General features: G+C 38.6%; 1 protein-coding gene across 1 annotated transcript; it reads left to right on the plus strand.

Moving 5' to 3' along the window:
• The first annotated feature begins 2392 nt into the window (after positions 1-2392).
• LOC140242062 (protein MAK16 homolog) lies at positions 2393-14962 on the plus strand. Its single transcript, XM_072321824.1, has 7 exons — positions 2393-2501; positions 6485-6647; positions 9415-9631; positions 10270-10399; positions 10954-11070; positions 12161-12235; positions 13866-14962. Exons 1-7 carry the CDS (start codon positions 2487-2489, stop codon positions 14070-14072), a joined length of 924 nt encoding a protein of 307 aa, XP_072177925.1. The 5' UTR covers positions 2393-2486; the 3' UTR covers positions 14073-14962.
• Positions 14963-15991: the final 1029 nt, after the last annotated feature.

Genomic DNA, 15991 nt, shown 5'->3' on the forward strand with positions numbered 1-15991 from the left:
TCCCTCGAGGAGACTTGGTATGCATTTAATATTCTTGTTTATATCTCTTTAAGATCTATAATGTTTGTTTTATGTTATAAGTGCTGTCTGGGGCAAATTATTTGTATAGGGCCCCATTTCTCTCTCTCTCTCTTCTTTCGATCTTTAAAATAACAACAACAACAACAAGGTATATCACCAGTGCACCTACTTTCATCATTTGCACTCTTGATTCTGCCCACAAAAATGTTCGCTTTAACAACAATAGAATATATATATATATATATATATATATATATATATATATATATATATATAATATAGGCATAACATATATACATATTATATGCTGTAGTAATTATGTGAAGTATTATTGTATATTTAGAAGATACAGATGTTTTATTAGGCTTATGTATTAGAATTTTGTGAAGGTATATCACCAGTGCACCTACTTTCATCATTTGCACTCTTGATTCTGCCCACAAAAATGTTCGCTTTAACAACAATAGAAAAAAAAAGACATAAAATGAATATACTAGTATTTGTATGAGGTTTATACCGGAAAATAGACTTGTTCTCCACACGCTCAGGCATAGCGGTCGCCACCCGACTTTTCTTGAGTTACCTATAGAGAATGCACGCAATACATACAAGTCTATGGGAAGTATTCATCCCATACAAGTTCTGCTGGTGTATGTAGGTCTTGTATTGTGTCAGATCTCTTCCTCCCTCCCTTCCCCTTCTCCTCCATACCCCCCCACCTCTCTCCTCTACCCCCCTCCCCCACTCTGCCTTGCTACAATTTGTTTTCTTATTATGTTCTTGTAAGTACCAGGTACTAGATCTTAGTACATAGTAGTCAGCAGTATCACACAACTTGGAATAACTGTGTTATTTTAATGTATTTCTTTGTTTTGGCTACCACTGAAACAGCTCAAAATACATAAAGTTAGTCTGTTTGACAAAACAAAGTCTCTTCAAGTACTTTGTAGGCAATAAGGTGATGATGGCACCTCCATAATCAAGGATAACTGCCTGCATCTATGTATTCATCTTATGAAGAACTGATCAATAACACTGCAAGAATTTATTCAAAAAAAAAAAAACCCACCAACCCAAAGGCCATGATTTTCAAAAGTATCCCCTTTGAGAAGCTCTATAACCCTTGAATGTGTAATTTCTCATATGATGTAGGGGCAAATAATATCACCAAAAACACATTTATGATGTTAAAAAGTCAAATAAGAAATATGACCTCCACTATAGAGAATGCACGCAATACATACAAGTCTATGGGAAGTATTCATCCCATACAAGCTCTGCTGGTGTATGTTGGTCTTGTATTGTGTCAGATCTCTTCCTCCCTCCCTCCCCTTCTCCTCCATACCCCCCCCCCCCCTAGTCTGCCTTGCTACAATTTGTTTTCTTTGTTCTTGTGGTACCAGGTACTAGATCTTAGTACATAGCAGTCAGCAGTATCACACAACTTGGAATGACTGTGTTATTTTAATGTATTTCTTTGTTTTGGCTACCACTGAAACAGCTCAAAATACATTAAGTTAGTCTGGTTGACAAAACAAAGCCTCTTCAAGTACTTTGTAGGCAATAAGGTGATGATGACACCCCCATAATCAAGGATAACTGCCTGCATCTATGTATTCATCTTATGAAGAACTGATCAACACTGCAAGAATTTATTCAAAAAAACCCCAAAGGCCATGATTTTCAAAAGTATCCCCTTTGAGAAGCTTTATAACCCTTGAATGTGTAATTTCTCATATGATGTAGGGGCAAATATCACCAAAAACACATTTATGATGTTAAAAAGTCAAATAAGAAATATGACCTCCACTATAGGGCGCACGCCTGAGAAGCCTGCGAAACGCACCTCGCCGGGTTGCGTGTTTTTTTTTTAGACGGCACAGATTGGGGACCCTATCCCTAAACCTAACCCTAATCCTAATCCTAACCGTAACCATCAAACCCTAACCCTAACCCTAACCCCAACCCTGACCCCAACCCTAACCTTAACCCTAACCATAAACCCTATCCCAACGTTTTTCCCATAGGTTTAACACGCGCCATGCCCCAATCTGTGCCGTCTTTAAAAAAAACGCCGCCGGGTTGGTAAAATCATATACGGCACTGGGTAAAATAGACTCGAGGGTGGCAACGTGGCCGTTCTGACTGAGTGAGGACAACAATAAATTTGTGTAATTATAAAATATGTATTATTGGAAATAAAAAATATATGTATATTATGATAACATTTTGAAATTGTTAATGAAATACTTATAATGAAAATTATAGAAAAAAATAGAGATTATATAGTCTGGCAAAAATAGTCAAAATTATGACTGATTGCCATTAAATCCAAAACCATCTCCCCACGTGTGTTAAGACCTGCGGTACGGCCGGACCTACCTGAGTATGTGATTTTATCTGGTTGATTCACCTTCGGCGATTCTCTCTTTTGCTAGGAAGAAGAATAACAATACAATTTAGTGATGCAACACGACGACGTAAGTTCACTTGTCACTAACTCTATATGTATCGTCTAGACTTCTTTCCTGCTTGCAGAATGCAGCTTGACATCGGACTAGCTCGAAGTTTCGAGCTACGAATCCAGGAATAACGTGCTAGACCTACGGAGTAAAATATTAATTGTCGTAGTCCCATGGCCTTGAAAACATGCCGGGTATAGTCTATAAGTACGTCTGCCGGATCTGCATCACATCAGGTGCGGCTCTTGAGCTTGCCTCTCCACGCACGGATCAGTCCCGTGAAAGTGAAGTCAAACATCATTTTACGAATAGTCCTATTCGTAATTTTAGAGAAAAATAAAATCAGAACTAACCAGATCTTGTGCATTTAATGCTGCAAATTAAGGCCTACACTTCACGAGATCCTATTCCACACAAACAATAAGTTCATAACACATTAATTGATAGAGTAGGTGGGTAAATACTCGAATTTGTTACCCTTATTTTACAGTAAAATTTATTTTACAGGAAGTCCTGTACTGTTACGTCTGTTATTTTGACAACTCCAGAATTGCTTCATGCTCGTGTAGGCCTACTCATTTAAATGATGTCATCAGGCATGAAGATTGATTCAAGATGATTCCAGGAACTTGAGGAAGCTTTCCCAGATTTAACTTGGATTATTGAATGCAAGTTACCCAATTTTCGACCGCCTAAATTGCGATAACTATACACAGCCCAGTCACTGTATAGATAGCTCGCCCTGACTATGAATGGATTAGCGCGCGCAAATGCCACGCGCGGGCAAAACTGTATACATCGCACTACGAGAGTGCGGTACTCCATGTATAGGCGACTATAGTACTCCACGCTGTGCGAGAGATTCACCGCATACATAACACGTTCCGATTGAACCATGGCGATAAACTGCAAATTCTGGCACTGGTGGTATGCAATAAATATCGCGTATAAAACACTCAAGCTATCTCAGAAACTGCTGCCATTGTTGCTGTAGTTGTACACTCTGTACAGATTCAATGCAGATAAACAGACTAGTTAGTAACTTCAAATCTTTGAATGAAATAAGTCTATTTTCTATATGTGTTGCTGTGCAACTTTACTTGCCCGTTGGTGTTACTTACCCGTTGAACTGCTTATGCCAGCTGACCCGGGAGGGTCGCAACAATGATTTTGGGGGTCCGGCAACATGGCCCACTGTTGTGCTCTTCGGAACACGTGTGGAGTTAGTTGCATAGTTTGAATTTCGCACTTGATTTGCGCCATTTTTTATTCATGAATTTCAGGGAATTTTTATTCGTAAGAGTGGTCTATTCATGGAAACGGTCAAATCAAGGGTAACTTGCTTTAAACTTTTTTTCTTCAGTCTGTTTAGTTCTTCTTCAACCAACAAAGGGATGAATTGTACAGTCTTTCCTCAATTCTGGTAGGAAGAATCCAGAGCAGAGGTTGTTAACTGAATCAGATGATGATTTAGATGAGGTGTTACCTTCATTGAACCTGCAGCTTCAGTATTTTAAGGTTTGATGACAGAATCCGGGCTAAGATATATGCCAGCACCTACAGTATGTGATTTAAATCACATATATGCCAGCACCTATGTGATTTAAATCACATGCTATTAGTTTAAAGATAATAAAAAGTTTTGGTACCTCAAAAGTTTCCCTGAATTTCCTTGTCTTGGTTTGTGTTTCACGTTAAAGTACGTTGTCTGTGAGAATTACTCGCCCCAAAGTGCTCTCATGTCTTAGTAATCATGCAATAATGGTTTCGTACCAGAGCCGTCGCCGTACAGCGTCGATAAATATTGTACGAAACCACTGACTGCGACCAGCAGCGGGCAGCCCATTGTACGCATAGCTAACTGCGACCAGCAGCCCCATACGCATAGCGTAATGGGGCTTCGCATTGTAACATTCAGGATCATGACAGAATTAGTATCGCGGGTAAATGTCAATTTAAAATCCCAAAATTTCTTCGATTTGAAGACTTACCAATTAAGTTGGAAGTATTGAAAACAGGCTTCGAACAACGTTTGGTTCTGCCAATAGTCCCTTTCTTTTCGAATTGATGACTGAATGTGACTCGGTTGAGAGGACCTTGGGAGAGCTACATACACCATGGACCGATGCATGCACTGACTACTACGGCCAGCGCATGCGCACACAAACATCTTATCCGTTGATATGGGATTTGAAATTTGTGCGCATGTGATGTGTTCGCATGCACTGGCTGTAGTATTCAGTGTACATGGTGTATGTAGCTCTCCCAAGGTCCTCTCGGCCGAGTCACATTCAGTCATCAATTCGAACAGAAAGGGACTATAGGCAGAACCAAACGTTGTCCGAAGCCTGTTTTCAATACTTCACCTTAATTGGTAAGTCTTCAAATTGAAGAATTTTTGGGATTTTAAGTTAACATTTATCCCGCGATACTAAATCTGTCATGATCCTGAATGCTACAATGCAAAGCCCGATTACGCTATGCGTATGGGACTGCTGGTCGCTATGCGTATGGGGCTGCTGGTCGCAGTTAATTGCATGATTACTAAGACATGAGAGCACTTTGGGGCGAGTAAGTCTCACAGTGTTAGTTATATGAAAGGTACTTTAACCTGAAACATAAACTAAGACAAGGAAATTTTTGAGGTACCAAAACTTTTTATTATGCCTCCGCCACGAAGTGGTGCCGGAGGCATTATGTTTTCGGGTTGTCCGTCCGTCCGTCCGTCCGTCCGTCCGTCCGTCCTTCCGTCCGTCCGTAATGAATTTTGTGGACAAGGTAACTATCGAAACCTGTTGAGGTATCCTAATGAAACTTGGCATGTATGTGTATTAGGGGGTGAAGTTGTGCCTATCAACTTTTGGGTGCACATGCTCAAGGTCAAAGGTCAAAAGGTCAAGGTCAAATACATAAAATTTCACTATTTCCACCATATCTATTGAATGCCTGAAGATATTTTCTTGAAACTTAGTGTATACATGTATTACCCAATTAAGATTCTCTGGTGAAAGTTTGGGTCATGAGGTCAAAGGTCAAAGGTCAAAAGGTCAGGGTCAAATACATAAAATTTCACTATTTCCACCATATCTATTGAATACGTGAAGATATTTTCTTGAAACTTAGTGTATACATGTATTACCCAATCAAGATTCTCTGGTGAAAGTTTGGGTCATGAGGTCAAAGGTCAAAGGTCAAAAGGTCAAGTAAAAATATTAAAACTTCTTTTTTTTTTTCTCCATACCTTGGAAAATTGTTCAAGGTATCTTCATGGAACATAGTATATTTCATGGGGTTCATGAGGTTCATGGGGTCAAAGGTCAGGGGTCAAAGGTCAAGTGCAACACTTCAAAATTTTACTATTTCCCTCCTATCATGCAATGCCAGCAGGGTTATTTTTTTTTTTTACACTTGGTGTATGCATACATGTGTAACCTAATAGAAATTCTCTGGAAAGTTTTTTTTTCTTCTTTTTTTGCCTCAAAGGTCAAAAGGTCAAAGATCAAGTGAAAGTGCTGAACTAACTTTTTCCTCCATATCTCGGAAGTGGCTCAAGTTATCTTGAAACTTAGTACATATTATGCATGTTCTACCTGAAAGTGATTATCTTATCAATTTTAGGGTCAAGGGCCAGATGAAAATGGTAACAATTTACTATTCAATTCAGAAATTGCACTTTTTCTCCACACCTGTACCTTGAAAATTACTGAATGCCTAAATGTATGAATGGGTCAAAGTCGAGTTAAAAGTCCTTAAATCCCTAGATACATGCTCTCCTATTCATCCAATTAAACCTAGGTCAAGGAAGGTGAACATTCAACACATTTGTGACAAACTTGTCATTTCAATATTTTGCCAATTTTGTGAAAATGTAATCACACATTGTCCACATGTACTATCTAGACCTATTGGGAAAATCATGCATTATGGCGGAGGCATACCAGTCGCCAAAGCGACATTTCTAGTTATCTTTAAATTCTTTTTTTTTTGTTTCCTTGTTATAGGTGATATGGAGTATCATCAACACAACATTCTGTTCCTTCAAAGTGAACACGAGGATCAGAACACAGCAATTTTGTCGCAATGAGTACAATCTTACTGGACTGTGCAACCGTTCATCATGCCCCCTTGCAAACAGTCAGTATGCAACTGTCCGGGAAGAAAATGGTGAGATATATATCATTTTTAAACTTCTCAAGCTGTAGGTTGAATATATTACAATACATTATGTGGGGATCCCAATCATTAATAACCCTTTGTGTGATGGTCTGCACCTATGTGATTTAAATCACATGTTAACTTTTTTTTTGTTTCCTTTTTAGCTCACCTGAGCTATTGCGAGTGCTCTTCGTCCGTCGTGCGTCGTGCGTAAACTTTTTACATTTTCATCTTCTTCTTGAGAACCCCTTGACCGATTTTCACCAAACTTGGCAGGTATCATCTCTAGAGGGATAGAATCTCAATTCGTTCAAGTGGGCACCATACCCCACCTAGGGGGGGGGGGGGGCCCAGAGGGGCCCAAACTGGCCCAAACACCCCAAAATTAAGGAATCTTAAAAAATCTTCTTCTCTAGAACCAGAAGTGATAAAGCTAAGTTAATACCATGAATTAGTACATTGATGACTGTAGTTTCAAGTTTGTTCATGGCGGAATCAGGGATGCCCCCCTTGGGACCCAGGGGAGGGGTCCTAATGGGGCCCAAATTGTACATTTTCATCTTTTTCTTGAAAATGCCATTATGAATTTTCACCAAAGTTGGCAGGTAGCATCCCTAGGGGGAAAGAATCTCAATTCCATCAAATGGGCACCGTGCCCCACCTGGGGGGCCCCAGGGGGCCTAAATTTGGACCAAAATTGTAAATTTTCATCTTTTCCTTGAAAACCCTATCACAAATTTTCACCAAACTTGGCAGGTAGCATCCCTCAGGGGATAGAATCTCAATTCCATCAAATGGGCACCATGCCCCACCTGGGGGGCCCCAGGGGGACTAAATTTCGACCAAAATTGTAAATTTTCATCTTTTTCTTGAAAACACTCACAAATTTTCACCAAACTTGGCAGGTAGCATCCCTAGGGGGATAGAATCTCAATTCCATCAAATGGGCACCATCCCCCCCCCCCCCTCCTGTAAGGAATCTTTACAGATTTTCTCTGGAACCAGAAGTGATTGAGCTTAGTTGATACAATGAGTCAGTATATTGATGACTGTCGTTTCAAGTTTGTTCATGGGAAAATCAGGGGTGCCCTACCCCCCCCCCCCATCCCCTTGGGACCCAAGGAAGATTGATGGGATGGGGGGGGGGGGGTCTAGATGCGGGCCTTAATTTTTATCTTGCTGAAAACAACATAATGGATTTTCACCAAACTTGGCAAGTAGCATTCCCATGGGGATAAGATTTCAAAGTGTTTGAATGGGCACCATGCTTTCCCTGGGGCCCCAGGGGGTCCAAACCTCCTAAATTAATGAATATTCAATAATATTTTTCTCTAGTTCTAATCAAAAGTGATAGGGCTTTAAGTCTTTTTTTTTTCCCCAAGCCGCATAATCCAACATTCTATAAAGTACAGTGTACTTGGTAGGTATTTTTACCAGTGTGATGGAATATGTAAATGGACACCATGCCCCCACTCTCAGAGCTACCCCCACCATAAGTTTCCAATGTTCTCTGGTAAGAGTCTGCAAGAATGCATGGAAGGTGAACTTGCGATACTCAGGTGAGCGCGTGACCCCCGGGTCTCTTGTTATAAGTGATATGGAGTCAGTATCATCAACACAACATTCTGTTCCTTCAAAGTGAACACGAGGATCAGCAGCTTTACGTGCCTTGCATACAATGTATGTTATGTATGTCAAACACATGTTAGTCAGAATAAATGAGCTACATGTATGCTAAAGCTGTGTGAAAGTATTGACACTATTCTGAACCAAGACTTGTACTTATGTGTTCTAAAGTCAAAGCCCTTTTGTCACTGTGTGCCTTTATACTGCCAAGCCAGTCTCAGTATGGTATTAATGACTTTGTGTACAGTGTGTTTATTGAAGGATCCAGATACCTCTAGGAGAAAATGACACACAAACAAGGGATCAATTGAAACTTCAGGAAGTCAGATGTGTACAAGTATGAGGAATTTTATGACCATTTAGAAATCTGTTGCGAATGCTAAAGAGCTGTTGCTTCCTGACATGTATTCTGCACACTATGTCATCAAAGTCATTCTAGAGACAAAAGAAGACTGTTCACTCAAGATCGTTATGGTGCTTGCAATGGTTTGCAATGGCTTGCAATAGCTTGCAATGGTTTCCTCATATTTGGATTTCAAAGTAACAAACGAACAAATGTTCCAATAATGCAGAAAACAAGACACATCATAGTTATGTACTTAGATGACTATTCACAAGTTACAGGATATATCAATATTCAAATGGTCATATGCATATTTCAACTGTATTTCAGAGGATTTTACTGAATGTCTTAAAGATATATCAAGTTAACTTTAGATAAGCTCTATGTGATAGAATCTTTATTTGAAAACTTCTGGAAGCAGCAGCATATCTGACTCTTGATATTATCATTATACGTAATTTTAGGATAATGTGCTTGTATCAGTTTTGCAAGGATGCCATACAATTAAAGTCAGTAAATATTACATAGTAGAGGAGTGAATATCACCATCTTTAAGTAGTTATTACATGTAACAATTTCATCTTCAGAAGGTCTATTTGTTGTTGAGAGCGGAATGCCTTCCACAGCTGGAAATAAATATTGTCAAGCAGTTCCCTTGAATGTACAGTATGTGTGAGGCTTTCATTCTATCTCGTTTGCCAAAGTGATAACTGAAACTCATTTCCTACAAAGATGTGGCCTGTGGAGTAAGTGATTAGATGCTGAATTTTGCCAAGCTAATCCAATGCCTCCTCTAATGATTACTAGGTGTGTGCTACCTGTACATGAAGACAATTGAGAGAGCGGCTTTCCCCGACAGACTGTGGGAGAAAGTCCGCCTTTCAAAGAACTACGAAAAGGCCCTGGTCCAAATCAACAGGCACCTCAAGTTTTGGCCAGGATTTATCAAGCACAAGTGCAAACAGCGCTTCACCAAGATCACCCAGTACCTCATCCGCATGCGAAAGCTCGTCCTGAAGAGACAGTAAGTCTTGGGTGCCATCACAACTGAATCGCAAAGATGGCAGAGTAATGATAATGGGTTTTAACCTGTTGAAGACAAGCTGATTTGCTTTGACACATATTTCTCATAAGACAAGTGCATGAGTATACTTGGGACTAGTCTTGAACAAGTCAAATGCAGAGCAAGAATAGGAAAATCCTTCAGGGTTACAGTCCCGGTATTTGCCTTTTTAGTTATTTTCCCTGTAGATAAATTAGCTACCTTTGTTTAACTTTGCACAGACTATATCATTTGTTGGAATATGTAATTATTAGTGTATGATGAATGATAATTTGGACCAAAAGTTAGAAATCAACACTCTTGAATATTATGATATGGAGGTAGAGGTTGTGATAGCAGAAGTAGCAGTAGAAGTAGTAGAGTGTGTTTAATGTGTTGCACATTTTATAAAAATGCAAAAACTAACATCATAGAAAGGATAGAATTTAATGGCATAAACAGTGAGGGAGCTTGACACATGGAACTGTAGTTGTGCATGGTGCAAAGATTCACAGATTATTTGGGACACAAACAGGGTTTTATCGTTTATTGCTGATAACTGGGCATTTTCTTTCTCACCCTCCTCTTCCCTCCTTCCCACCATTATCACAATTTTCCAGAAAGAAACTTGTACCTTTGGCCCGCAAGGTTGAGAGGAGAGAATCTCGGCGAGAAGAGAAGGCACTCATCGCTGCCCAGCTGGACAATGCCATCGAGAAAGAGCTGCTAGAACGGCTGAAGTCAGGCACTGTGAGTTAGAGTCAAAGAACAGTATTTTATAAAGGAACTGTATCAGTGCGTTTCTTTATGTTATGCAGTGATGGATTTGTGGTTGAAAAGAAGGAAAAAAATCTCCCTAAATCAAACTCCGTAATGAAATCCAGTAATCAATTCTGTATAATTTTTGCTTGATGTTTTTTGTTGTTGTTGTTGGTTTTTTTTTTTTTTGCTGTCTTTTTGAACAAATAGACTGAACTGAACACAACTGAATGAATATATGCCCAATATTGGATCATTTTAGCTACTCTGCCAGTGTCATACATTTAGTGTTTCTCATAAAATTCTGACCATGTACAAGGGATGCCAATTTTTCTCTGTAAATTTGAGTCTTTTCATTGAATTCTTATGTAAAAATGGCTCCTCAGACAAGCTCATTCGCTTGAAGTGTCCTGGGCTTTGTTATTGAGTAGCTGAGCGGGAAATTTTGGTTTTCTACTGCATAAACTTTCTGCAATGGTGTAAACACTGTCAAGAGAATGTGTGCAAGCATGCATTGACCTTGCTATCACATTTGTTCTCTCCAGTATGGTGACATCTATAACTTCCCAACTGTAGCCTTTGACAAGGCACTGGAAGGGGAGGAGTCAGAGGAAGAGGAGACAGAGGCTGCGGCCCGGAGGGAAGCTACAGCTGCAGAAGAGGTAACCATCAAGCTCGGTCCACAGTTGTGATCTGTTGGGCCCTGAGTATACAGTGCACTCCCATTATAACGAACACTGTTTTAAAATTCTGGTTACAACGAAGTGAAAATTCAGGCCGCAACATTATCCACTCCATTATTTTCGTTGTTTATTCAGTTATAACGAAATTTCGATATAATGAAAGAAAACTGCCGGTCCCCAGGACTTCGGAATAACGCGAGTCCACTGTATAAGGACCTTACAGTTGACCCTATGAGACCTCCAGAGCCATCTTTCTTCAAAGAAGGATTTTTAAAGAAATGGGAAATATTTTGATCAGTATCAATATCACTCAGGGAGAGAGAAGATTGGGATGAGTAGTTTAGGCTTCTTCCAAGTGAGTAAACTGTGATGCTTAGTTATGTAATGGAAAACTGTAAGTAGTAGTTTTTTATTCATTATTATTTATTCACATGTTCTTTGAAATTAGAGGATAGGCACAGTCAGTTTGAAATGAACTTTACAGTGGTGCTCTGTATACATTCTTACTCATAAATGATGGGCAGTGATGAAATACAAATACAAAACAAGTGTATGGATGATAAAACAAATTGAACTACCTATGTACCTCAAAGGTAGATGAAAATTTGGAAAGGGGAGAGCGACCAAGGACTGAGACAAAGAAAAGTTGAATAGGTTGAGAGTGTTGAATTCATGGAGTAAATTCAAATAAGTTATTCTGAATACAGTCAGTAATGAGGTAAACTGTATTGCAATAGGGAGTCTGGTGAATAAGAACCTACCAATGTATGAAAAGGAATTTTTTCACTGTTCATATTTTGGATGAGGTATTGACAAGTTGCTATTTTGAGAGTATTGTGTTATATGATTCATCGCCAGAAAAAGATAGTGACAAATCATATCAAAAGTCTCTTTCAACATTGCTTCATTTATTACTATGTCACCATTTTCGCATTCTTGCATTCCTTGTGACTAATTTTCATTTTTTTTTCAAAAATTGGTATGAGTTTCTGATGATGTGATAGAATTTATCATTCAGATTTGTTCTTTGTTTTTTGTTTATCTATTTTTCTCTGTTCCTGAATCTTAGGAAGAGGAATTGGAGGAGGAAGTAGAATATGTTGCCGATGAGGACTTTGAAGAAAGTGATTTAAGCGATTTTGAGGTATGTTGATTGTTCCTTTGTGAAGTAGTGTTCACTTCACAGGTCACTGTTCAATGTAAAGGAAACATCAATTTAAAGGACATGTGGATTAAGTGATTGAATGAAGCAATATCTGTAGAACACATCAGTGAGAGTTTGAGGAAAATCAGACAGTCCATTCTAAAGTTATGAATTTTTTAAGTTTCTGCTCAGTCACTGCTGGATGAGAAGATTACTACAGCTTGTGATGTCACATATGTAGGATGATATAAAGAAAATATAAAGAAATTCAATATATTTTCACTTTTCTTGCATAATAGAAGAACGCTTGACTTGCCTCTTTCAGAAAGCAGGGGGAATAATATTACCCTTAACATATGTCAGTGACTTGTATTGTTCTATGCATGTGACATCATACACTGTAGTAGTCTTTCAATCCAGCAGTGACTATGCAGATACTTTAAAGATTAATTACTTTTGAATGGATTGTCCAATTCCTCCCAAACTTTCACTGATGTGTTCTACTATTATTGCTGCATTCACTCAATCCACATGTATATGAAGTTGGACGTGTCCTTCAAAGGAAGGTAGCACTTGTCAGCTTGAGGAAACATATTTTATATGTGTGATGTTGTATCCTCTCTTCAAAACTTCTGTGAAGGTACTGGTATTTCTGGTATTATCTATGTATGGATTTTGAAAACATAAGAGACTGCTTCATTTGTATACCGAGTACTAGGTATCATGTCTTGAAAATGGAACCATCATTGTGGTATTATAAAAAAACAAGTGCTAGCCGTCATGACTACTTTGCAGTTCAGTAATTATTTAGGTAATGTTGGCTTTTTCTTTTTTCTTAAAATTGATGATGACTGATATATTTTAGTCACCCTCTCTCTCTTCACTCAAGTAAAGAAGGCAAAGCATTCATTTATTCACAGACATAAAGTGCATATCTATCTATCCATCCATCTATCTATCTATCTATCTATCTATCTATCTATCTATCTATCTATCTGTCTGTCTATTTATATATATATATATACAATCAAACCTGCCTTAGCGGCCACCTGTCTATAGCGACCACCTGTCTATAGCGGCCACTGAAAAATCCCCCCGAGAGAAAAGCCCTGTTAAAGACCCTGTTTATAGCGGCCACCTGTCTAACGCCGCCAGCAGCCACAAATTTTGTATCCTGCGGTAGATTTTAACCTTTCTAGAGCGGCCAAAAACCCAATGGAGCCGCGGCCGAGCCGATAATTCAACGTGTTTTTCTGCTTAGTAGCCGTGCAGGCAACGTTAAGTGATCGCCACCACTGCATTCATCTCTCATTCAATCATAAATGCACTGGTGTTTAAGCTTTCTTCACGACAATACACATACTGCTGTGCAACAATTTCATATACACCACCATATTAATGCATGAAACACACGGTGTGTGCATACGTACACACATGCATGTACATGTAAGGATACAACGATGATACATGTACATGTAAGCAATGCACACAAAGTTGGATTACCTTTCTATAGCGGCCACCTGTCTATACTGGCCACTTTTTCCATCTCCCTTGGGTAGCTGCTATAGACAGGTGTGACTCTACATATATATATATTTTTCTTATTATTTTCTTTGTCTTTTCAATGGAGGATATGGACAAATTGCGACCTGATGGGTATGCTGGTACTTCGTCATCATCATCGTCAGAGAATGATGAGGAGGAGGAAAAGGAGGAGGAAAGAGAAGCAACCAAAAAGAAGTCGGTTCTAAGGAGAAAACGTGCCGAGGTGGAAATTGAGTACGAAGAAGAACTGGAACAACCATCAACCTCCAAACGGAAAGTGAAAAGCCGGTAACAGATAGAGATCAAGGACATTCACAGTGAAAGCACCCATTCTATTGGACATGTCATGAGCAAAGCGAATTATGGATGTAAAAAAATTCTAGTGGACAAACTGTGAAAGCAGAACTAAGTGTTACCATGACAATATATTTATCATTTGTTGGCATCCTTTTCCGTGCTAATCAGAATAAAGGTCTGACATACCAATGGATTGTTAATGACCTAAAGAGACCAAACTTTTGACATATTTGAGATATCAGTAGCACTGTTAACCCATTGAGGATGAACTGATTTTGCTATACACTGACACAAATTTCCCACAGACGCCTGCCCGAGTATACTCGGGACTGGTTTTCAATGGGTTAAGAAAACTGAATCGTTATCATCGTGTCTTTTCCTCCTCTTCTTTAAAGGCTTTGATGTTGTAAACTAAATCATGTTAGTCACCCTTAACCCAAAGTTAAATGAATAACTAAATTGACCATAATTGCATATTCTCTCAATATTGTGAAGCACACCAACACAAGTTATACTCATTTGGAGTAATTAAATGATTTTTTGTTTTTACAAGATTTATGTGGTGCGGGCTTTGCTTCATTTGTGGCTCTGTGATTGTTTGTTTAATTTCTTTCACGGCGGGGACTGTTTTATCTTGGTACATGCTATTCGTCATCTTTTTTTCTTTCTTTCTTTTTTTTTTAAATTTAGTTCCATAAAAGGTTTTAGTGTGACATCTTAGCATAAGTTTCATTCCGCAATGTCACTACAGCCAATTGTTATAAGCTGCTGGCACCGACAACACTGACTCTTCTAGTGGTTGTATAGCTTATACTAAATAGTAATTTTACAACGCAGTCTTCTTGTTCAATTGATGTTGTGATAAAGAGATATTTTCTCATTTGCCTCTTGAGGACTGTTTCTTTGTTTTGCTTTTGCTTTTGTTTTTGTTTTTTTAGTCTATGGGATGCAAGTGTACCGAAGGCGTGTGATTCTTTTTGGTTACCAAGGTACATGAAATCTTCTTTCTTAGAATGCAGTGTTCAAGTTTGAAGTAAATTATCAAGAATAATTCATTGGGCTAGGGGATACAAAGTTGTTCAAATTAGGTCCAAAATGACCCCAAAATGTATGTATTTCTGGACCAATTTTCTTCATATACAGAAAAAGTACAACAAATTCACATCGTGTTAAGATTCTCTTGCAGGTAAATAATGTAAGTCGTTTATGACAGTGGCAGTGGTGACTCACTTAGGAATCGAACAAGGTAACACCGTGTTGGCAAAATCAACAATTCCATCTATTTTTTTTTTTTCCAAGACAAATGATGGCGTTTCTACCAAACTTGGCAGGACTCATTCTTTAGGGCAGGTTGATGCACAGTTTAAAGGGGCCCTGAAATCCAAATGCATGTTGATTAGTGTTGATTTATGATACCCTCAACATCACTTTTGCGGTAAAACAAATATCTAGAAACATTCCATATACAGGTATTTTTAACAATTTTTTCTTCTATTTTGCTTCAGATTACTTGGGAACTCCCGCAAAAAATCCTTCCAAACCAATCAATATTAATATTCTTGAGATGACATCATCTGTCAATTATTTATAAAGTACTGAAATGATTAACAAAAGACATTGGAATGCACCTTCCTCTCGACTCAGCATAACTTGCATGTTTCTGTCATATCAAAGTGACTAACAAAAGACATGGCGAGGGAACATGCAAGTTATGCCGAGTCGAGGGGAAGGTGCATTTCAATGTCTTTTGTTAAACATTTCAGTACTTTAGCAATGATTGACAGATGAGGTCATCTCAAGAATATTAATATTGATTGGTTTGGAAAGATTTTTTGTGGGTGTTCCCAAGTAATCTGAAGAAAAATAGAAGAAAAAATTGTTAAAAATATATGGAATGTTTCTAGATATTCGTTT

Source organism: Diadema setosum, chromosome 18 (assembly GCF_964275005.1).
Source record: "Diadema setosum chromosome 18, eeDiaSeto1, whole genome shotgun sequence".
NCBI classification, from domain to species: Eukaryota; Metazoa; Echinodermata; class Echinoidea; order Diadematoida; family Diadematidae; genus Diadema; species Diadema setosum.